Source organism: Pararge aegeria, chromosome 24 (assembly GCF_905163445.1).
Source record: "Pararge aegeria chromosome 24, ilParAegt1.1, whole genome shotgun sequence".
Classification (NCBI taxonomy): Eukaryota; Metazoa; Arthropoda; class Insecta; order Lepidoptera; family Nymphalidae; genus Pararge; species Pararge aegeria.
This window is the reverse complement of record NC_053203.1, coordinates 1,369,702-1,391,569: the sequence shown is the minus strand read 5'-3', so window position 1 is coordinate 1,391,569 and position 21,868 is coordinate 1,369,702. Positions and strand designations below refer to the sequence as shown.

The 21,868-nt window shown below is 36.8% G+C and overlaps 1 protein-coding gene across 2 annotated transcripts in view; it reads left to right on the top strand.

Annotated features, from left to right (window-relative positions):
• Positions 1–21,196, top strand: part of LOC120634437 (vinculin) — a 66,807-nt gene extending 45,611 nt beyond the window's left edge. The window contains exons 16-26 of one of the 2 annotated variants that reach the window (XM_039905004.1): positions 367–432; positions 1,742–1,853; positions 3,003–3,096; positions 4,587–4,776; positions 6,236–6,469; positions 8,250–8,379; positions 11,040–11,060; positions 13,194–13,306; positions 15,769–15,859; positions 19,064–19,128; positions 20,085–21,196. In XM_039905004.1, coding sequence (XP_039760938.1) covers positions 367–432; positions 1,742–1,853; positions 3,003–3,096; positions 4,587–4,776; positions 6,236–6,469; positions 8,250–8,379; positions 11,040–11,060; positions 13,194–13,306; positions 15,769–15,859; positions 19,064–19,128; positions 20,085–20,192 — 1,224 coding nt within the window. In that variant the 3' untranslated portion in view covers positions 20,193–21,196. The remainder of the gene's footprint in view (positions 1–366; positions 433–1,741; positions 1,854–3,002; positions 3,097–4,586; positions 4,777–6,235; positions 6,470–8,249; positions 8,380–11,039; positions 11,061–13,193; positions 13,307–15,768; positions 15,860–19,063; positions 19,129–20,084) is intronic. The other variant, XM_039905005.1, reaches the window with a different exon arrangement.
• The last annotated feature ends 672 nt before the right edge of the window (positions 21,197–21,868 follow it).

Below are 21,868 nucleotides of genomic sequence, written 5' to 3'. Positions count from 1 at the left end.
ACTATAATAGGACTTCTCTATAAACTTACGTTTAATACAAACTTTGAACTTTTTGATAGACATCTCTTAAGATGTCAATGGGTAGTTTATTGTAGAATTGTGTGCAATTTCCTTTAAACGAACTATGAATTTTATGTAACCTAGTATATTGCACTGTAAGTTTATTCCTACTTCTAATGTTTAAATTACTGCAGTCACATTTTTTCTTATATTTGGAAATGATTTTATGAACGTACTTTAAATTTTCAAATATGTACTGACTATACACTGTCATTATTTTTCTCATTATTCATCTTTAAATTTATTTCTCAACAAATGCTCTGATTTGCTTATCGATGATTAATGTATTTATTTTTTGTGTTTTAGGTTGAGAAACTTTCTCCTCAATTGATCTGCGCTGGCAAAATCCGTTTGCATTATCCGGATAGTAAGGTAAGCTCCTTAAAGATCATCCTCACACTCACATCGACCCATTACCGACTCAATACAGAACACGGGTCTCCTCCCACAATGAGAAGGGGTAAAGGCCGTCCACCACGCTGGCCCAGTGCGGATTGGTGGACTCCACACTCCTTCGAGAACATTATGTTGAACTCTCAGGCATCCAGGTTACCTCACGATGTTTTCCTTCACCGTTGAAGCAAGTGATATTTCAATTGCTTATAATGCACATAACTTAGAAAGATTAGAGGTGCGGGCTAGGATTCGAACTCTACCTTCCGAAAGTGAAGTCGAAGTCCTACTCAGCCCTGTCCTGTCCAGGTCCTATCAGACCCAGTCCTAGCCCAGTCTATCACAGCATAAATTGCTTAAAGATTCAAATTCCAATTTCAAATTCAAAACTCATTTATTCCATGCAAGTCCTTTTGAAACGTCGAATCTGTCAGTTTGTAGTGACACTACCACCGGTTCGGAACCGGATCAGATTCTACCGAGAAGCCGGCAAGAAACTCAGCATTTGCTCTTTTGAAGCATCATAAAGTTATTAAAGATTTTAAACTAAGATTTTCGTGGTTATTCAACATTTCTTAAATAAATTTCAACGTCGAGACCACGATCCGTGCAACTGGGTCGAAATATCGACAAATATTATCGTGGTATGCACTCGTTGAACTGTAGTTAAGAAATCATAAGGTTATGTTTTTTACGATGGTCGTAAATCTTATATCACTAACATCCCGCTAAGCGACTTAGTGTTCCGGTACGATGACCCGATGGAACCGGTTAGGGGTATGACTACCATACTCCCTAACAGTTTAGCCCGCTACCATCTTAGACTGCATCAACACTTACCATCAGGTGAGATTACAGTCAAGGGCTAAGTTATCCTACTATAATATAAGTACAAATATAATATCATACATGTGAAAGTGTTGATGTTTGTTACTGAATCAAGCAAAAACGGCTGAACGGATTTAGATGAAATTTGGCATGCATGTAGCCTTTGACATAGAAAAGAACATATGCCACCTTTTATACCGATTCCTTTGGAAGTTCCCGAGGGAAAATTGTTTACAAACTTAACCGCAAGCAGACAGCTTTGAATTTGGTATGCATGTCACCTATGCTATGGAAACGGGCATGCACTTCCTATACCGATCTCTCAAATAGTTCTCGTGGATTAAAAATTGTTAACGAGCGAAGCTTTAGATCCGATTCTGAAGTCCACGCAGACGAAGTCGCGGGCAGAAACTAGTAGTAGAATAAAAGAAAGAAACTCACTTTTTCTCTCTCTCGATAGGTGGCGGAGGAGCATTTCAACAATCTCAAAAACCAATACGCGGACGCTGTGCTTCGCTGCAGAGACCTTTGCGACCAGGCCGTGGACCCCTTGGACTTCGTCAGAACTGCTGGTGAGAGTTTCATCATCCTCATCATCACATCAACCCATTACAGGCCCACTACAGAGCACGGGTCTCCTCCCACAATGAGAAGGGGTTAAGGCCGTAGTCCGCCACGCTGGCTCAGTGCGGATTGGTGGACTCCACACACCTTTGAGAACATTATGGAGAACTCTCAGGCATGCAGGTTTCCTCACGAGAATTAGTCAAAGTCAAAGTCAAAAATATCAAGTAGGCCCATAGGTGGCACTTTTGATGCGTACATAAGAATTACACGGTGGTGAGATGATGGCGATAGTATATGCCTCTTACATCAGTCTTATAGCGCCTGTAGCATATGCTAATTTCGGCATCGACGGTAGTACGTAAAACGTAGCTTAATTGATTAAAGTGCTCAGGCCGCGATTGCCGGATAGTCGCAGGTTCAAATCCCGACGGTTCCGAATTTTTTTTGTATGAATTTTAAATTTATAAAATTGATTATTCCTCCAAGTGCTTAAACACTAATAAAAATTATAAAAATGATATTTTAATTACTTAAAACGCACATAGCTTAGAAAAGTTAGAGGGGTGTGGTGGGATTCGAACTCGATCTTCCGATGGTGAAGTCTAGCTTCACCGCTATCACCGCTTACATTTGATTGAAATTCCTTTTTATCCACCCGTCCAATCTTGAGGTCAAATACTTGATGCGACTATTTAATTATACATTATTTATTTTATTTTTATGTAGTTTATATTAAAACTAAAGCCAACGGCAGGTATGACGTTACAAAACAATCTGAAATTACATAAAAAAACCTGAGGGTAAATTTATGAATATTTCGAAGATAGTCTTAGGTTATGTCAATTATAAAGGTTTTAAATTTTTTCTGAAAAAATATTCAAATTTTATTCTAGTTTAATGGAATTTAATGTGCCTTCAAAGTTTATGTCCGAAAAACATCTTCAACATTCAAAATTCATGCAATTTAAGTAGCCTTAGTTTATAAGCACTTTTGAAACGTCAAGTATTGTATTGTGTTCGTAGCGACACTACCACCGGTTCGGAAGGCAAATTCTACCGAGAAGAGCCGGCAAAAATCTCAGTAGTTGCCCATTTCCAAAATCATCTTATAGCCTTACTTACTGTATTATTAAAAAATATTGTTTTTTTTGCAGGCGAATTGATGCAAAAGCACACATACTTATGTGAAGATGCAATCCATAACAATGATTCGCAGAAAATGGTTGACAATACCTCCGCCATCGCCAGGTAAGGCTGCCAAATTGAAACGCATTTTCATTCATTCATTCATCCGTTATTTGTCCATTCATTCATTAAGACCATAGACGCTAATTCAATTTTCAAATGTGTGGATTTCTCATAATGGTTGCCTGGAAGAAACCACTGTGAGAGATAAGGCTGCCTTTGTTTTTTTATTTTTTTTGGGGCAATAAAGTTGATTTGATTGATTTGCACGAAAGACAAAAAACACGATTGAATTGTGTGGAATTCTGAATAAAAAAAACTATGTTTGGGATTTTCAAAACGTAAAATGAAAAAAAAAAATTTATATCTCAATTTCATTAAAAAAAACAATAGGCATTAAATATAAAATCTAAATAAAATCTTAAATGAAGGTACCATTTAAGATTGAAACAACGTGTATTTGGCCTCGCTCTTTCCGATACAAAGTTTATAACTTATAAAACTACTACAGACTTGTCACGATTGTCATTTTTGACAGTTCAATTTTCACGCAGTCCAAATTCTAAATGCAAATTAAAAAAAATCTTTATTCATGTAGGACTATCACAGGCACTTCATACATATATGATTCACCATCATCCCCTATTATATCACCATCCCCTTACAATTACGTAATTGTAACGGGATGGTGATATCTTCGTTCGCCAATTTAAACCTAAAGCTACGAGGATTCCAAACGCGCCCTGGTCTACAAAGAGCCCACAACAAACTTAGCTGGGTTTTTTTTGTTATCACCATCTCACAGTAAATTAATATTTAGCTATGAAATTAGAGCAATTCATACCCAAGCTTTTTTATCGTTTAAGTAATCCTAAACATTACGTTCAATGGCGTGCATAGAGGGTATGTACATGGTATGTAGATGATATAAAATGAACAAAATCACCAGTACGAATTATAAATATGTAAGGGTAGGGTTTTTTATAACTCTTTAAATACCTATCCTTAATATTTTTGACGTGACAACGTCTTATAAATTGGTTTGCCGGGTGACACTACAAGAAACTGCGTTACGCTCCGCTCACGTTATGCGCTCACAATGAGAGCGAGTGAGAGGCACGCGTCCCTTCCACTCGGGCATGGTTAGTCCGCCTAAGAGCGAGAGAGACAGACATAAAAAGTGAAAGGCACGCGTCCCTTTGTAGTAAACGCTGTTTCATTGTACGCAAATGTATTGCAAGTTATTGTATGTATATTTGTATATAAATACGTATGTATGTGTAAAGGTAAAAATAAAATTTTGTTAATATGAAATTCAGTGCGAGATTCTTTGTATAAATTAATGTTTTAAATATAATTCTTTGTATAAATAAATGTTTTAAATTGTTACTATTATTTAATCCTTCTTCCTACTATACGAATGAATATTCACATTAAAATTATTTTACCACTCAAAGTCGTCGTCACGTAAAACTTTCGCCCGTATACCGACTTTACAGGCAACCAATTTTTTGTTTATACTTGACTTTACAATGATTGTGTTCCTTGAACAGATTAGCGAACCGGGTGCTACTGGTCGGCGGCCTGGAGCGAGAGAACACGGAGGACGGGGAGTTCGCCGCCGCCATCGGCGCTGCGCAGCAACGGCTGCAGGCGGCCATCGCGCCCGCCGTGCGCGCCGCCAAGCGGGTGGCGCTCAACGACCGCGCCGCCGTGCCCGTCTGGCGCGCGGCCAACAGCGACGTAAGGCAGAGGGCTCGCCTCTATCCCACTATACACTCCATGGCGCAACGGTGAACGATGTGAATTCAAGGACCCCCCCTCCACCTTCCCCCCGCATCAATTTTCAATTCAATCATTTCCGGCCGTCTTGATGGCCGATTGGCGCAGTGGGCAGCGACCCTGTTTTCTGAGTCAATGCCGTGGGTTTCGATTCCCACAACTGGAAAATGTTTGTGCGCTGAGCATATGTTTTTCAGTGTCTGGGTGTTTATCTGTGTATTATAAGTATTAATGTATATTATTCGTAAAATTTATACATCAGTCATCTTAGTACCCATAACACAAGCTACGCTTACTTTGGGGCTAGATGGCGATGTTTTCGTAGTATATTTATATTTATTTATTTGCTGATTGGTTTTACATTGTTGGTAGATAAAATCTAAGGACAAACTATCCGCCTTAGATGGCATGCAAAAAAAAATATGCTTTTACACCATTTACTAGTTTACATAATTATACTATGTTAAATCAATTATTAATTATTTTTCTCTGGTCTGCTCTGGTGGGAGGCTTTGGCCGTGGCTAGTTACCAATTCGATTCAAATTTCCTTTTATACAAGTTGTATGCAGTTTTTAGGGTAGGCAGTGCATTTGTGCATATATGAACTGCCACGACACTGGTGGGCATTAAACCCTTCTCATAATGGGAGGAGACCCGTGCCCTGTAATGGTTCTATATGATGAGCACCTACGCTTGATGGACACAGGGCGGCATTTTTTTTTAATTTTTTTTTGGAGGTAATGTAGCATAACCGTCACCTTTCGGTTCAGAAGGGTAAGGTTGTAATACCGTTGACATAGTTTATGAATAACTAGCGGTCCATCGCGACTTCGTCCGCGTATAAGTCAACCGCAAAAGGTGGAGATAATCTGTTGTGGTCTTTTTTTGAACTTTTAAAGGGCAATAATTTTGACATATATGATATTATCGCAACTTTAACCGTTTATACAGCGCACGCAGCGGAAGCTCTGAAAAGGACCAAAAAACCCCTGGTTTTAAAACAATCTTCATTGGTGCTATGCTCCTATTCGTTTTAGCGTGATGATATATAACCTATAGCCTTCTTTGATAAATGGGCTATTTAACACTGAAATAGTTATTCAAATCGGACCAGTAGTTCCAGAGATAATTTATATACTACGACAACGCACACATCGCCATCTAGCCCCAAAGTAAGCGTAGCTTGTGTTATGGGTACTGAGATGACTGATGGGTATTTTTATAAATAATATACATAAATACTTATAATATACAGATAAACACCCAGACACTGAAAAACATTCATGCTCATCACAAAAACATTGTCCAGTTGTGGGAATCGGACCCACGGCCTTGGACTCAGAAAGCAGGGTCGCTGCAAACTGCGCCAATCGGCCGTCCAAATATCAGTATAAGATTAATAAGTTAATTATTTTACAGATAATCAAAGCTGCAAGCGGTGTGGAAGAAGCCCTGTCTCGCCAGTACGCCCCGCCGCCGCCGCCGCCAGCCTTGCCCGAAGCCCTCACCTCGATGCACATCCAGCCGCAGAACGCGCCGCCCAGGCCTCCGCCCCCCACCCTCAGTGCGCCCCCGCGCCCTCCGCCCCCCGACACCGATGACGAGGGGGAGGATATCTTCCGGAGGCAGCCCCACCCCAGCCAGCCTATACTGGTGAGTGATATGAGCTACAGAAGGGCCACTATCCCGAACTGTCAGCCCATAACTCCAACCTACTGCCCCTAATGTAATACTTCCATTCAGGAAGTTAGATCCATCTAGAACAATTTTTGGCACCAAGTTAAATGATAAGTGATTTTCTGGCCATAATTGATATCAAAAAACTAGACTGATAATATTATGACCCTTACTCCAAGAGGGCTTATCTAAACAAGTAGTAAGCGATAAAGGATCTCAATTTGCCTAATATTTATTTATAATAATGTTACGTGCTAGAGTTCGAAGATTTGGTTTTGAAAACATTAACTCGACTGAGAGATAGTGATAAAAAAAAACCCGGCGCTACGTTTGTTGTGGGCTCTTCTTACACCATTACGCGTTTGGAATCCTCCTAGATTTAGTTTTAAGTTAACGAATGCAGTTATCACCATCACTCCATCACTAAAAGTAGTGTTAACATGTTAAATGTATGAACGCTTCATAAGTGCCTGTGATAAGGCCTAAATTGAATTAGAATTTTGAATAAGAAAATAAGATGACTCTTGTAAGACTAATCTTTTCTTCAATACCAAGTTCCAGAACACACTTCCAGTCGCAGGACAATCGTAGTCTAGAACTTATTTCACTAAAACTGACTCAGGCGTGACGGGCGCCAGCTTTAATACCGCTTCTTCTAGAACCTTCTTTACTCGGAAATCGTTAACAAAAAGAACGATTTACAATTGTTTCGAATTATGCCTATTCTCTGAATTACTTTGTTGTATCGTTATTACTTGGATTATGAGTTATTTTTTTTATTAGCGATAGGCCAGCGCTTGACGACAATCATGCCCGTTATAAAGCAATGATGAGGTCTAGGTTGGAGCACGCTTGCCTAGAAAGAGCCTATTCACTCTAGCCTTGAAGGTACTCAAATTAAACGTGTCAGGAAACACGGTAGGTTAGCGGTACGTATCAGAAACGTGGATAAAAAACGTTTCGTGCGTGTTGATGGAGTATCAACCACATAAGGATGCCAACGCTCACGGTGTCTCGCTCTTCTGGTTGAACGGGGAAGGAGAAACAAGATTGTGAAGTTCCTGAGCACACTCACTGATTTTAAAGAAAGTCCCGAATAAATAAATAATTTAAATAAAAGTGTGTGCGTGTAACCTTTACGCGCGATGAAGTAAAAATTTTATTATAATTTATTGATGACAAAATTAAATGTTCTTGGGACTCTGCCATTACATTTAATATTCACTATTTAATTTTATATTCTATTTAAAATTCATTAATATCACGTACACATTATAAAATATTATAATTTGTTTAATCGAATTATTGAGAGTAGAGATTGAAGGTTAGATCATCACATGTCAATATAACCTTGTCATTGAATATTATGGAATGTCGCAATCGTCAGAAAATTTTTAAGTGTTTTTTTAATTACTTTTGTAATAAATAAACAAGTATTTTTAGAGATTTTCAAAAAATTTACAATTTAATTTTTTTTTTAAGTGTATTTTTATTCACTTTGCTTTTCACAATTGATCCGTTTGAAAGTATTGGAAATAAGGTCAAGAAGCGTGGAGTATATGACATATACTAACTTATTATATAACTACACAGACGTCTGAGGTAAGCGTTACTTCCATGAGAAAGAAATCAGAGTTACTACCGCGCTCAAGAAGTTTTTTACTTCAAAAATAAAACAAAAAAGATTCTTCGCAGAACTAAGAAAGAAAAAGTTCTTGAGGTGAGTGAGTTATAAACGAAATTGATGTTTTTTTAGGTCGCTGCGCACAATTTACACAAGGCTGTTCGCGAATGGTCCTCCAAGGACAACGAGATCATTGCTGCGGCGAAGCGTATGGCGATACTCATGGCCCGGCTCTCAGATCTTGTGCGTTCTGACTCTAAAGGTATGTGTTTTAAGTTTATCTCAATAACAGTGGCGTGCATTGGGTTTCTTATGAGGGTATGCATACACCAGGAAAATTGCATAAAACAGCACAAATTCTCCTCCAATTCGAGTTATATATCAATGTTAGGGTAGACAGTGCTTTTGTGCATGTACGGAGTGCACGCCACTGCTCAACAATGCTCTATTGTAAATATTTGTAAATAAAATAACGCTTTTGACTTTTCTAATACAAATCAGTAGCCTATAACAGTCCAATGCTGGACTGCCTATATCACCACGCTAGGTATACGGGTTGATTGGTCCTTTAGTCGCCTCGTACGACACCCGCGGGCACTGGTGACAGTCATGCCAACTGTACATTCTGATCACAGATTTAAGAACATACAGAATCCTCATTCAGCCATTATTGTATGCAGCGCATTGTCTCCAAAAACAATGGAAACGCTCCGCGCACGTCTCGCTTTACACTCGCGGAATGTTGCTAGCTCACAAACTTTCAAAAAAATTCAAAATTCATTTATTTCAAGTAGGCCTAATATAAGCACTTTTGAAAGGTCAAGTCTGTCTGTGTGTAGTGACTCTACCACCGGTTCGGAAGGCAGATTCTACCGAGAAGAAGCCGGCAAGAAACTCAGCAGTTGCTCTTTTCCAATATCAACAAATTACATTTTAAATTTTAAAATTCATTTTTCTATCTTGTGAGAGATGAAAGCGGAGCCGGATGCTTCCAAGCAACCTTGTCATTAAGAAATTCATCAATTGTATAATAACCTCGCTGTAATAAATGTGTTTTAACACATTCTTTAAACTTATGCATTGGTAGGTCCAAAATTACTGCACCGCACCGCAGACGATATGCAGATGTCACTAATTTATGACCAAACTTTTATTTATATTCCCATTTTATGGTAAAAGTTTAGAACATTAGAGGTTAAATAATTACTTTCAACTGCTAAATGGTATGAATGAATGAATGAATGAATACACTTTTATTTTACACCAAAGAAAAAGTAGCTACAGAGATATGAATACAGAGCATTAGAGTACAATTTGATGGCCTTATCGCTACATATCGATTAAGTATGCGGTATGAAGCGACTAACTGTTTGTTCGAGAAAGAACTCCAAAGTGGAGTGGTTTTTTGTGCTTTAATATTAGTCGTGTACACGGTTTCTGTATTTTCTTTATTCTGTGATTCTGATATTGACGTCAACGCAAAGAAAAGAAAAAGCATACACAAGTCCCATTATACTTGTCTTTTAATTTTTTACAATATTTTCGAAACTTTTTAAGTATATGTCTTAATTTTACATTCTTAAAGAAAATATATAAATATTTTGCTTTTGTATATATACACTAAAAAGTAATAAAAATATGTCCCACACTTGAATACAGGTTAGAATTAAACGTCCACCACGGCCTCACGCAACGCTTCTAACGCTTTAAAATATAATCTTGCTAATATAAAACTATTTTATGCTTGTATCATTGACTACTCTTACATTTGAAAAGTTTTTTTAAATTATCAATTTAAACTGCCTTTCCGTAATTTTGCAGTTGTGTGGTGGTGGTACTAATTTTAAAAATAATATAGTGTAACCAATTCTACGTGACGGGGCAAAAGGGGCGAGGCGCAGGAATTATAAGACACGTGTGAAGAACTAAGTTGTATTTAGAATTACTTGACAGTCAAGAACAATGTCCCTGGCTAAAGTCCCACGCAGTGGAAACAAAGCTGGAAGCACGTCCTGTAGGTTTCACTAGCAAGGTTCCTAACTACAGCGTCCGGCAAGTGTCTGCGAGAGGCAAGGCAGGTACCGCTAGTGATTTACAATGGCGGAGTGATCGACGATGGTTGGCCGTGGCACCGTCTTGTACTAGTGGGAAATAATCTCTTTAGCGCGATATACATTTCACGCAACTACAACTAACGCCATCTAGTGTTAGCGGGCAGTATTGCGTTTTATTGTAATGTTACAATAGTGATTTTTAAGACCTCCCGGGCGTAACGGTGAGCACTGTAAAGTAGGAGGTCTCGGTTTCGATTCCCAGTTGGGGCAATTTGGAAATTATAATTTCTGAATTTACTCTGGTCTGGTCGGAGGCTTTGGCCGCCAAAGACGTGCCGCTAAGCGATTTAGTATTGCGATGCGATGTCGCGTAGAAACCGATTAGGGGGATGACTACCATACTCCCTAACAGGTTAGCCCAGCTACAATCTCAGACTGCCTGATCACTTACCACCAGGTGGGATTGCAGTCAGAGTCTTACTTGTAGTGGAATAAAAAAAAAATTACGAGTTGTTTCTGGTTTTATTATTGTTTGTTGGACTTCTTAGAAATATGTCCGGTAAATAAACGTCGATATCACCGCACACATAGATTTCACGTTTATGTCATCTAAATGAAATACCCATGTTACTTTACTGATTAAATAACCTTCCGATGTTGAAAGCATTATTAAAAGCGGTTCAGTAGTTTTAAGTCCATTAATTTTACGAAAAACCAAGCAAATAAATCTTTATATATAGCTATAAATAAAGATGTCGATGTTTTAAAGCATAAATAATATGAAAGATTCGTCAATGATACCATCATGTGAACGCTATTTACCGCATTATTGAATAATATGTCTGTCCGTTGCTTCTCTTGGATTTAGAAGTCGCTATGAACCTCAGCGGTAAGTTGTACATACACTTAATATGTTTATATGTTTGTGTGTTTAGTGTAAATATTCATTAATATGGAGCTAGTTTTTGAGACCGGTATTTTTTAGAAGTGTTTTGATTTTATATGAGTAATAGGGTGGTAGGACTTCGACTTTACTTTCGGGGGGGCCGAGTTCGACTCCCAGCACGCCACGCTGGCCCAGTGGACTTCACACACCTTTGAGAACATTATGTAGAAAACTCAGGCATGCAGGTTTCCTCACGATGCTTTCCTTCACTGTTGGAGCAAGTGATATTTTAATTGCTAAAAACGCACGTAATTTCGAAAAGTAAGAGGTGCGTGCTGGGATTCGAACTCTGCCCCCCGAAAGTGAAGTCGAGCTCGTACCCACTGCGCTATCACCGCTGCTGTGGTAACTGTATGAATTTAAAAAAAAATACTTTTCATTGAAGCCGCGTTTCACTGCCAGAACTCCAGTTACTACCAGTTTTTTTTATTATTTGTATATAATAAAAAAAACAGGATAGATATACTTAGCAATGTGCGATATAAGGTTACTAGATAGATAGATAGATAGATCTTTATTTGCATAATACACACGTTTACATAGATGTAATTTAAATATCTAGGACTGGCTGTTTTAAATTTTTATAATTATTAGTGTTTCTACCTACACTTGGAGGTGGAGGAGGTGGTTGGAGGTGGTAACAACACTAATAAAAATTATAAAAATATAAAAAAGCAATTTTTCATCTCTTGTTTCAAACGTGTCTCATTGTAATATGGAACTTTGAAAAAAAAAATGTAGATCGGAACTGCAACGTTTCCTACTAGATGACGCTACAGTCGCTTTAGACTGGTGTGAAAGGCATATACTAATTTTGGCATCGACGGTAGGAGAGCCGTAGCTTAATTGCTGAAAGCGCTCAGGCCGCGATTGCCCGAGAGTCGGGCAATTCAAATCCTGTCGGTTCCGAAAATTTTTATATGTATTTTAAATTTATAAAACTGGCTGTTTTAATTTGAGCAGTAATTTCTCATTAAAGAATTTTTCCATACAGTATTAATGTTATGGGTGTAGATAAAGGCTTGTGTGCATCTGTTGATAACTAGGTATTATACAACAGTTGCATAAATAAATGCTATTACTGCTAGGTTCCAAACAATTGGTAAATTTAATAATGTCGTTCATTTCATAATAATATGTAAGCTACCTAGCCTTATCACCTGCTACGAGTGTATCGCTGACAGAGTTGTTGACCAGGGCAGCCATAAAGCCGGAAGATGGTATAAAATGAACATTCCTCCGCCTATACGTGTTATAAAACGTGTAAATGAAAACCGAAATAATACTTCACAGGCTTTAGAGGTACATTATGCCTCTGAGACTTATCTGTGAAACCGAAAACGTAATATTATTACTTTCGTAGTTTTTACTGAAAGAAATCAGATACAGCCCTAACATCTCATGCAAAATTAAAATCATATGAGTGCTCTAAACTTATTAGGTGTTCGTTGCGTAGCGTAGGTACTATGCGTGTCAGTCTTTTATCTTCAATAGGGTTGTCATAAATAAACACTTAGAATGTTTTCAATTCGTGTATGGAAAAATAAATATGCTCCATTTCATTTAATATTTTTACCTTCAATATTATTTCGTTATTCTGTTACACGTTTTATACAAATGGAGGGTAGGCAGTGTTTTTGTGCATATATGAAGTGTCCCTATTGAACCGCTGCAAAAAGTGAGCTGCAAGCGGCGTGAGCGGTAATATATGAAACTAGCTGATTTCTGCGACTACGTCCGCTTTCCTTTCTGGTTTTTTAATCTCATAGTTTGTTTTGCTAAGATTAATTTACACGATGACACGATGTCCTTACACACGATGCAACCGATGTCCTGGCTAAATTTTATCGAAATCCTGTAGTTCTAGTCTAGTTCGGCTAGCAAAGGTATACAAACGGATTTACTTTTAAAATATCCAATGAGGCTTAACACCTTAGGTCGATGGACACGGCGTGGCGGCACGTTGCATGACGTGTACCTTGCATGGCCAAGTGTAGCTCAAAACAAGAACTCTATGTTGTATTTTTATTGGTACGCCATTGGAAAACATGTTGAGATAGACTTTGTGTGTTATAGGCAGCAAGCGTGAGCTGATAGCGACTGCTAAGGCGATCGCCGAGGCCTCTGAGGAAGTCACCCGTCTTGCCAAGAAGCTCGCCCTTGAGTGTACAGACAAGAGGATAAGAACTGTGAGTACAATATACCACGTTTATATACCACCACAATGCACACATCGCCATCTAGCCCCAAAGTAAGCGTAGCTTGTATTACGTGTACTAAGATGACTGATGAATATTTTTATGAACAACATACATAAATACTTATACACATACATAAATACATGTAAACACCCAGACACTGATATATAAAACAGTACATATATGAATTAATACATAATATGAGAATTTACGTTAGTTTTAAGCAATTATATTTAATTTGCTTTAACGGTAAAGGAAAAAATTGTGAAGAAAGCACGCTGACAGTTCTTCATATTGCTCTGAAAAGCTTGGAAATCGTAGTAGACTGGGGCTTAACCCTTCTCATTTTGATAGAAACCCCTTTTAGTTATGGGGAGCAAAATGAAAACACAAGTAAAAAGTAATGATGCAATAGTTTTACGCACAGTTAGGGACAGACTACGAAGAAATGGACTCAAAAATATTAATATACAAGTTAAAATATAAAGATGGCAACGTATTAATCGACGAGCTATCGGTTTGTACTCGTACATTTAACAACGCTAGCGACGTGTGTGCGAGAGATCGCTACTGTCGGCTGAAGATATGCGACGTAGCCCACATCCTGTACTAGTATTGGGTTGATAATGACGAACCAGGATTAAGCTGCAAGTGAATCTATGGACATTGAAATCAAAGTCCATTCCTATCCTCGTTCTTTCTTTTTCGTCGCAAGTGTGATAAAAAACGTCGTATAAATAAATATAGAAAGTTAATACACACATCGCCATCCAGCCCCAAAGTAAGCGTAGCTTTTGTTGGGGATACTAAGATGACCGGTGAATATTTTAATGAATAATATAAATAAAAACTTATAATATACTAGCTGTTGCCCGCGACTTCGTCTGCGTTTGATTTTGTTTTTAAAGTATTCAGTATCGCTAAGCCTTAAATGAGTAGTAGTATAACATGTGACTGTCAATTAATTATAGACAAATAATTTGCAATAAAATAAAATTGCGACTATAATTAAAGATCTAGGCTATCCTATCTCTTAAGTTGGAGCAGACTGCTCACGGTGTGCCAATTTAATTTAAAATCGGTTAAGTAGTTTAGGAGTCCATCGCGGAAAAACATCGTGACAGGAGATTTATATATATTAAGATAGCTATTGCCCGCAACTTCGTCTGCGTTTGATTTTGTTTTTAAAGTATTCAGTATCACTAAGCCTTAAATGAGTATAGTATATATATATATATATATATATATATAACATGTGACTGTCAATTAATTATAGACAAATAATTTGCAATAAAATAAAATTGCGACTATAATTAAAGATCTAAGCTATCCTATGTCTTAAGTTGGACCAGAATGCTGACGGTGTGCCAATTTAATTTAAAATCGGTTAAGTAATTTAGGAGTCCATCGCGGACAAACATCGTGACAGGAGATTTATATATATTAAGATTAAGATATAGATACACCCAGCCATTGAAAACCATTCATGTTCTTCACACAAACTTTTTCCAGTTGTGGGAATCGAACCCACGGCCTTGGACACAGAAAGCAAGGTTGCTGCTGCCCCAATCGGCCGTCAAATTACTAATGCACTCTCGGCTTCTTTATCGCCCCGACCTAAAGAAAATTACGTTTAAAGAAAATTGCTTTAAATTTTTTAATAAACTACCCATTGACATTTTGGAGATGTCTCTTAAAAAGTTCAAAGCTTGTATTAAGCGTAAGCGTATAGAAAAGTCCTATTATAGTAGAAAGGACTAAGTAATCGTTAAAAAAGCTTAGGTGTGAAATATTGCTCTAACCAAGTTGAACTTCTAATCATTTTAAATGACAATGTGAGATGGTGATAACAAAAAAGCACGCCCGTTCAAGTTTGTTGTATGCTTCTTCTTAGACCAAAGAGGCTTATGTCACAGCCTGATGGATCTTACAGCTTATAAGTACTCTCATGTCTTAATCGTTTTTTCTCCTTCTAACTGACAATATAGTTTATATTTGCAAGTTGTGGCAGTCTTTAAGTGGGTCTACAATATTACATTTATATGTTTTTTCATATTTTGTTTAGTTTATAAGAGTTGTTGTTTTAACCTGTTGATTGTCCCTTAAATATATAAATAAATAAAATAAATAAATAAATAGACCAGGACACGTTTGGAACTCTCGTAGCTTTAGTTTTGAGTTTAAGAATATGGTTATCGCCATCATCTTTCTACTGTGTACACATTACTCGTGTATTATACGCATCAAAAGTGCAATCTATGGGGCTACTTGATTAAAGATATTTTGGACTTGACTTTAAATTTTTATTCGTATTACACCATTGAAGTATACGCTGATAAGTAAACTATTTGACTTATTCGTTTAATTATTAATATAAGGTTGACGATGTAATTTCATAATTGTATTGTTATTATTTTTTTTGGATATTTTTATGCCTACTATTCCTTTAACAGAATCTGCTGCAAGTGTGCGAAAGGATTCCAACCATCGGCACTCAACTCAAGATTCTGTCTACCGTCAAGGCAACTATGCTGGGTGCACAAGGTACGTTATCAACCATTATTTTTAATGTTTCTTTAATAATAAACTTAACTATACATTTAATTTCTTTATGATAACTATGGTTTTATTAATTTCCTAGATTGTTTTTATCTATTTCCACAATATAATACCGGAGATAACAACGATAATGCTGTATACACCTATAAATGATTATTGTAATGGCACTAGACAGAATTTGTAATTCTAACACATAATTTCTTTTTTTTTTATGAATGTAGTTACAATTAATTGCTGGTGTGTCTTATAAATAAATAAATATAATAACTCCTTTGGTCTTTGGGATTGCTTTGGTACTGTAGTAGCAAAATGAGCAACCGTTTATTTTTATTATTAACTTAAAAGTTCACAGTAAACTAAGATGTCCCGCCAAGAGATTTAGCGTTCTAATACGAAAATAGCCGTATAGAAACCGATAAGGGCTATCCAAAAAATACCAAAAAGCTCGGCCTGTAGTTTTTAACTTTAAACTAACAACTTTTGCCCTACGTCTTTTTTTAACTCGAAGTTTGTGAAATATTAAATACTAGCCGTTCCTCGCGACTCGATCCGCGTATAAGACAACCTTAAAAGATAGACATATGCTGTCGCGAACTTATTTTTAGAACTTTTAAAGGGGAAACAGTTTTGTTGTCCATGATTCTATCGAAACTTTAATCGTTTACGCAGCGCACGCACTGGAAGCCCCCAAAAGGAAAAAAAACCCCGATTTTGAAACATTCTTCATTGGTGAAATCGGCAACATCGCGCGAACCACGACTCGATCGTGCGGTCACTGACCCGACTACGCGACGTTGTCGAATCACATGTATTTGGTTTCACAGTGTAATGTCACTTTACAGAGATAACATGATTTATTAAATTATTTGTATGAAGTAAAATAATAATTAATTTTCAAAAGTCGTAGAACAAAAGTTGTTTGTTTTAATTATAGGAACTAAAAGGCCGAAAGTTTTCTGGTATTTCTAATAAACCCTGTAAAACTGATACACCCTTATCAGGTTAGCCCGCTACCATCATACAGTACAGAGTCACAGTGGCAGAGTAAAATGGAATTTATCAACCTTCCATTAAAGCTCAAATTAGTCTACACTTTACTCTATGAGCAAAACTGGCAACTGGATTTGCGATTATAAAGCGATTATAATAAGGTCCAGTTTGCATTGTCTAGTTACCTTGTAGTAGATAAAAAAATAGCATCACAGTTGCTTGGGCATATTTCTCATCGCAGAATCCAGCTTATTAATCTAAACTTTCTTTTAATAAAATTAGAGTACTTTATACATATTTAACTCTAGATAGCAAAGGTTTATACGCTTTAAAAGGTTTTTATATTATAGATATACTATGCTAATGTTAACCGCTGTAACACTGATTGTATTTTTTGTTAACGCCTCCCGTAACCGCTTAACGCATCATTTCCAGTTGGAATGCCGGACTATAAAGGTATTATATGGCTTTGCTTTTATATGCTTAGGCACTTCTATTCGAATATTTTTTATGAACGTCTCATATTTTGCACTAAAGATAGTATCTTTCTGCCATTCTATTGATATATGTTTGTATCAAACTGACAATATAGTTTTTATTTGCAAGTTGTGGCAGTCTTTAAGTGGGTCTACAATATTACATTTGTATGTTTTTTTTCATTTTTTAGAGTTGTTGTTGTAACCTGTTGATTGTCCCTTAAATAAATAAATAAGTATCAAAAATTTTCAATATCAATAATTTTCAATCAATAGAATGGCAGAAAGATAGTATCTTTCTGCCATTCTTATTTCGCAAGATAATACGATTTAACAGCGTTTTTGAATATATTAAGAGATTTTTCCTGTCGTATGTTCGTATTGAGAGCATTCCAAAATATGATAGCTTTATCTTGATATTAAATGATATACGATGTTTACAAAAGAAGCAATTAAAATTTTAACTTCAAAGCGCGCGGGCGGGCAGATAGATTGATCATCAAAAGTTGAAATCCAACCAACGAGCGAGATTACTCTCGACATTTGGGCGCCGTCATCACACGTACATCATGCTGATTCAGTATACAACGTGTAACAGAATTACGGAATAATATTGAAGGATGCATAGAATATTTCGTAATTAATCATACTGTCAAAAGAAGTATATATATATTTTTCCATACAAATGAATTCAAAATATTCAAGTGTTTATTTGTGACAACCCTATTGAAAATAAAGGACCGATACGCGCATAGTACCTACGAGATTTTAATTTAGCATATGATTTGGCTGTATCTGATTTCTTACAGTAAGAACTATGGCAGTGGTTGACTCAAAAACTGTTAGGTTTTCGGTTTCACAGATAAGTCTCAGAGAAAGTACGTAATTGTACCTCTAAAGCCTGTGAAGTATTATATCGGTTTTCATTTACACGTTATCCATGTGTACGTAGATAGCGGAGCGTTGTAATCGCATTGTTATACTTTTCTTTTTGTTCTATGTACTTTTTTTGGTGTGCAATAAAAGTATATTCAATCATTCATTCATTCATTGTTCGCGATACACTGTGTACTCAAAAATTACAAAATCGTCTACCCTTAATTACCGACGTAAATGGTATTTATATTTTTGCGAATACGTAACTTCTTCGCATAGTTTTAGAGCACAAAGAAAATATACACTTTATTCACTCGTAAATAATGACACCCCATTAACTGTTCGACCGACTCCAAAAAAGAAAGCCACATTCGTTCTATATTTGTTTACTGATGTCTTTTCGAAAAGGTTTAGAAAACTACATATAACTCTTCCTGTCGCCAAGTCAGGATATGACGAAGTGTCACGTAGAAATCTAAATAAATGCTTAAATCTTATAGCCAAGTTAAGGGTTGAAGCGTCGCTTCGTCAGATAAAAGTATATTAATAATTGTTAAAATCAAAATTGAACAATGAATAAACGTAAAGTTAACATTTCCTGAGGATGCTCTGCTCTCGGTGCGCAACGTGCGTAGAGGATATATTGCCGAGAATCAAGATTAAGATATTATAAATTACACCATACAGATTCTCCTGAAGAGTGTAGCAAATTAAGCTTAAGTTTCTTAACATATGGAATTTCGGAAAGTAACGCCTGCTTCTATCCAATAGTTATAAACGTTATAGATGTTCAAATTCTTGGTAAGGGAGAATATTTACCCATCCTCGTTCTATTTATCTGTTACAGGTAGCGAAGAAGATCAAGAGGCGACCGAGATGTTGGTCGGCAACGCGCAAAACTTGATGCAGAGCGTAAGTTTCAAGTTTTGTACTTTAGAGAAGAGTAAATATCCCGCGAAAAGTTATTTTAACGAAATAAATGCTCATCTGCAATAATCAGTATTGTTGATCGGTATTTAATATATAGGTAAACGTTAATTATACAACGTTTAACTGAATTACGGAATACTGTTGAAGGGTGCGTAAGTATATTTTATAATGAATCACCCTGTAAAAATATTAAATCAAAAGTAGCATATTTATTATTCCATACAAACGAATTCAAAACATTCCAATTGTTTACTTATGACAATCAATCTATGTAAAGCGGTGATAGCCTAGTGGGTAAGGCTTCGGATTTCCTTTCGTGGAGAACGAGTTCGAGCCCCGGCACGCACCACTGTCTTTTCGGAGTTATGTGCGTTTAATTTAAGCGATTTAACTTGCTTTAAACGGTGAAGGAAAACATCGTGGGGAAACCTGTATGCCTAAGAGTTCTCCATAATGTTTTCAACGGCGTGTGAAGTCTACCAATACACTTGGCCAGCGTGGTAGACTACGGGCTAAACGATTCTCATTCTGAGAAGAGTGGACCCGTAATAAAAAAAAAACAAAATACGAAATTCATTTATTTCAAGTAGGCTTAGTTTATGAGCAATTTTGAAACGTCAAGTCAGTCTGTTTGTAGTGACTCTACCACCGGTTCGGAAGACAAATTTCACCGAGAAGAGCTTATAAACCTTGTCTTTAAGGAATTCATTATTTGTGTATTAACCACGATTAATTAAATGTGTTTTAATTAATACATTTAAACTTAGGTAATGGTAGATCTAATATTATCCTCTGTATCATTCTATAAAAGTCTAGAGGTAATAATGTCCCGAAAGGAGGAGGCCCGAATACCTGCGATAATCCTGCAAAATTCATTGTGGAGCAATACCCGCTGGAATTTATCTTTAGTTTGTAACAATTTTTTTGTCCATCGCCAGGTGAAAGAAACCGTCAAGGCTGCCGAAGGAGCCTCCATCAAGATCCGTTCGGAGCAAGGCGCGTACCGTCTACGTTGGGTACGCCGCTCGCCGTGGTACCAGATCTAAAGCGGAACAATCTCACAAACATACATGTACACACCCTTTTACCACATGTGACCTTGAATGTACTTGCTTTTACTATTCAACGGTCTTCCAATCAGGAATAACAAATTGGAGTTTCTGAAACACGTACAGATACACATAACAGATCATCCAGGGTAATATAGAAGGACATGAGAAAAAACACATCCTGGCTTAAATACCAGCGCTAGTTTGGTTTTATTAAACTGTCTAGATTCAAAGCTTTGCATGGAAATGAAAGATTTTAAACTAAGATCGTGGTCACGACGGGACCACGATCCGTGCAACTGAGTCGAAATATCGACAAATCCAAAATATTACCGTGCTATGTACCCGTTGAACTATTGCATGAAAAGTTCATGCAGACATATTTAACGCAGATCTTCGTAAGACACTTAAGAAGATGATTATTTGATTTCACTATGTCTTGTTTAGTTTTTTTTCCATTCTAGAAATTTTATAATGCATATAAAAGTGTCAGAACAGACAGGATCAATGAGAGCAATCGAGGGCCTGAACGCTTTTCCACTGAGCTACGGCTCTCCTGCCAAAATTAGTGCCTGCCGTGCCTTTTATATCAGTTTTATAGCGACTGTAGCGCCATCTAGTGGAATCCCAATGCATTTTTGATCTACTTTTCAAATGCTAGTAATGTTTCATTTGCATATTTTAATGTTTATGTCACTCTTTCTTTACGTCAAAGCCTTACATTCTATTGCCAACTCAATATGTTTTTCTTGTTCTTCTGGATGTCTTCTTCATACATGAAGACAGGTAATCATGGGTGGGTTTAAATGCACAACGCACTTATAAAGATTTAACTACAAACATCAAAGCTTCGTTAATTGTAATCAATTAATTTATCCAATTGCTATTGCGTTGTGCTCTAAGATTGAAATCGTTAGATGTGCTAATGTATTTGATAACGAACTCACAAATATAGCGATTTGGATTTTATCATATACACTATAGTTATATATATTATTAAAATTTACATAACATGCTGCATTGTCGTATTAGGATAACTTTTTCCTGTAATGACAAAAATGTAAGATGGGAATAAATAAATAAATAAATAAATAATGCGACATAGTATCTCATGTGAAGTAAGTGCAAGTCAATGGTGACCGATATCATAAAAAAGTACTTGCAGAAAATTCACTTGTTCAACACGGTTTCAATGAAATAGCAACTTTAACCGTATCGCATTAAGTTGAAATTGGCTTGAACCCCGTTGCACGCAAAACTTTATATTAATTTTAAATATGATTATGCGAAACTTTTAACAACATGTTGTGAGCCTCACGTTATAAAGAAGTCAGGCGTGAGTATCTACTTAGGCTAATTATTGCTACAGAAATGGTGTTCTGTGTACACTACTCTAATCTGTAATAACACTTTGGTCCACAATTAGGGCCCTTACTGAGTTATTGATCCATTTATCGTTCAGAGCAATCGCACTTCACTCGCGTATGACGCTGCTTGCACCATTACCGCGCTAGCCGTTGCTATCAAAACTGGTATTAAAAAGAAAATGATCTTTTAAACCATTATTAAAACATTGAATAGGATATTTCCAAAAACGCGCGTCGCTGTGAGTAATCGAAAATCAATTAAATCACTACGCTCTCACAGCAAACTCGATGGTTTAGTCATACGAA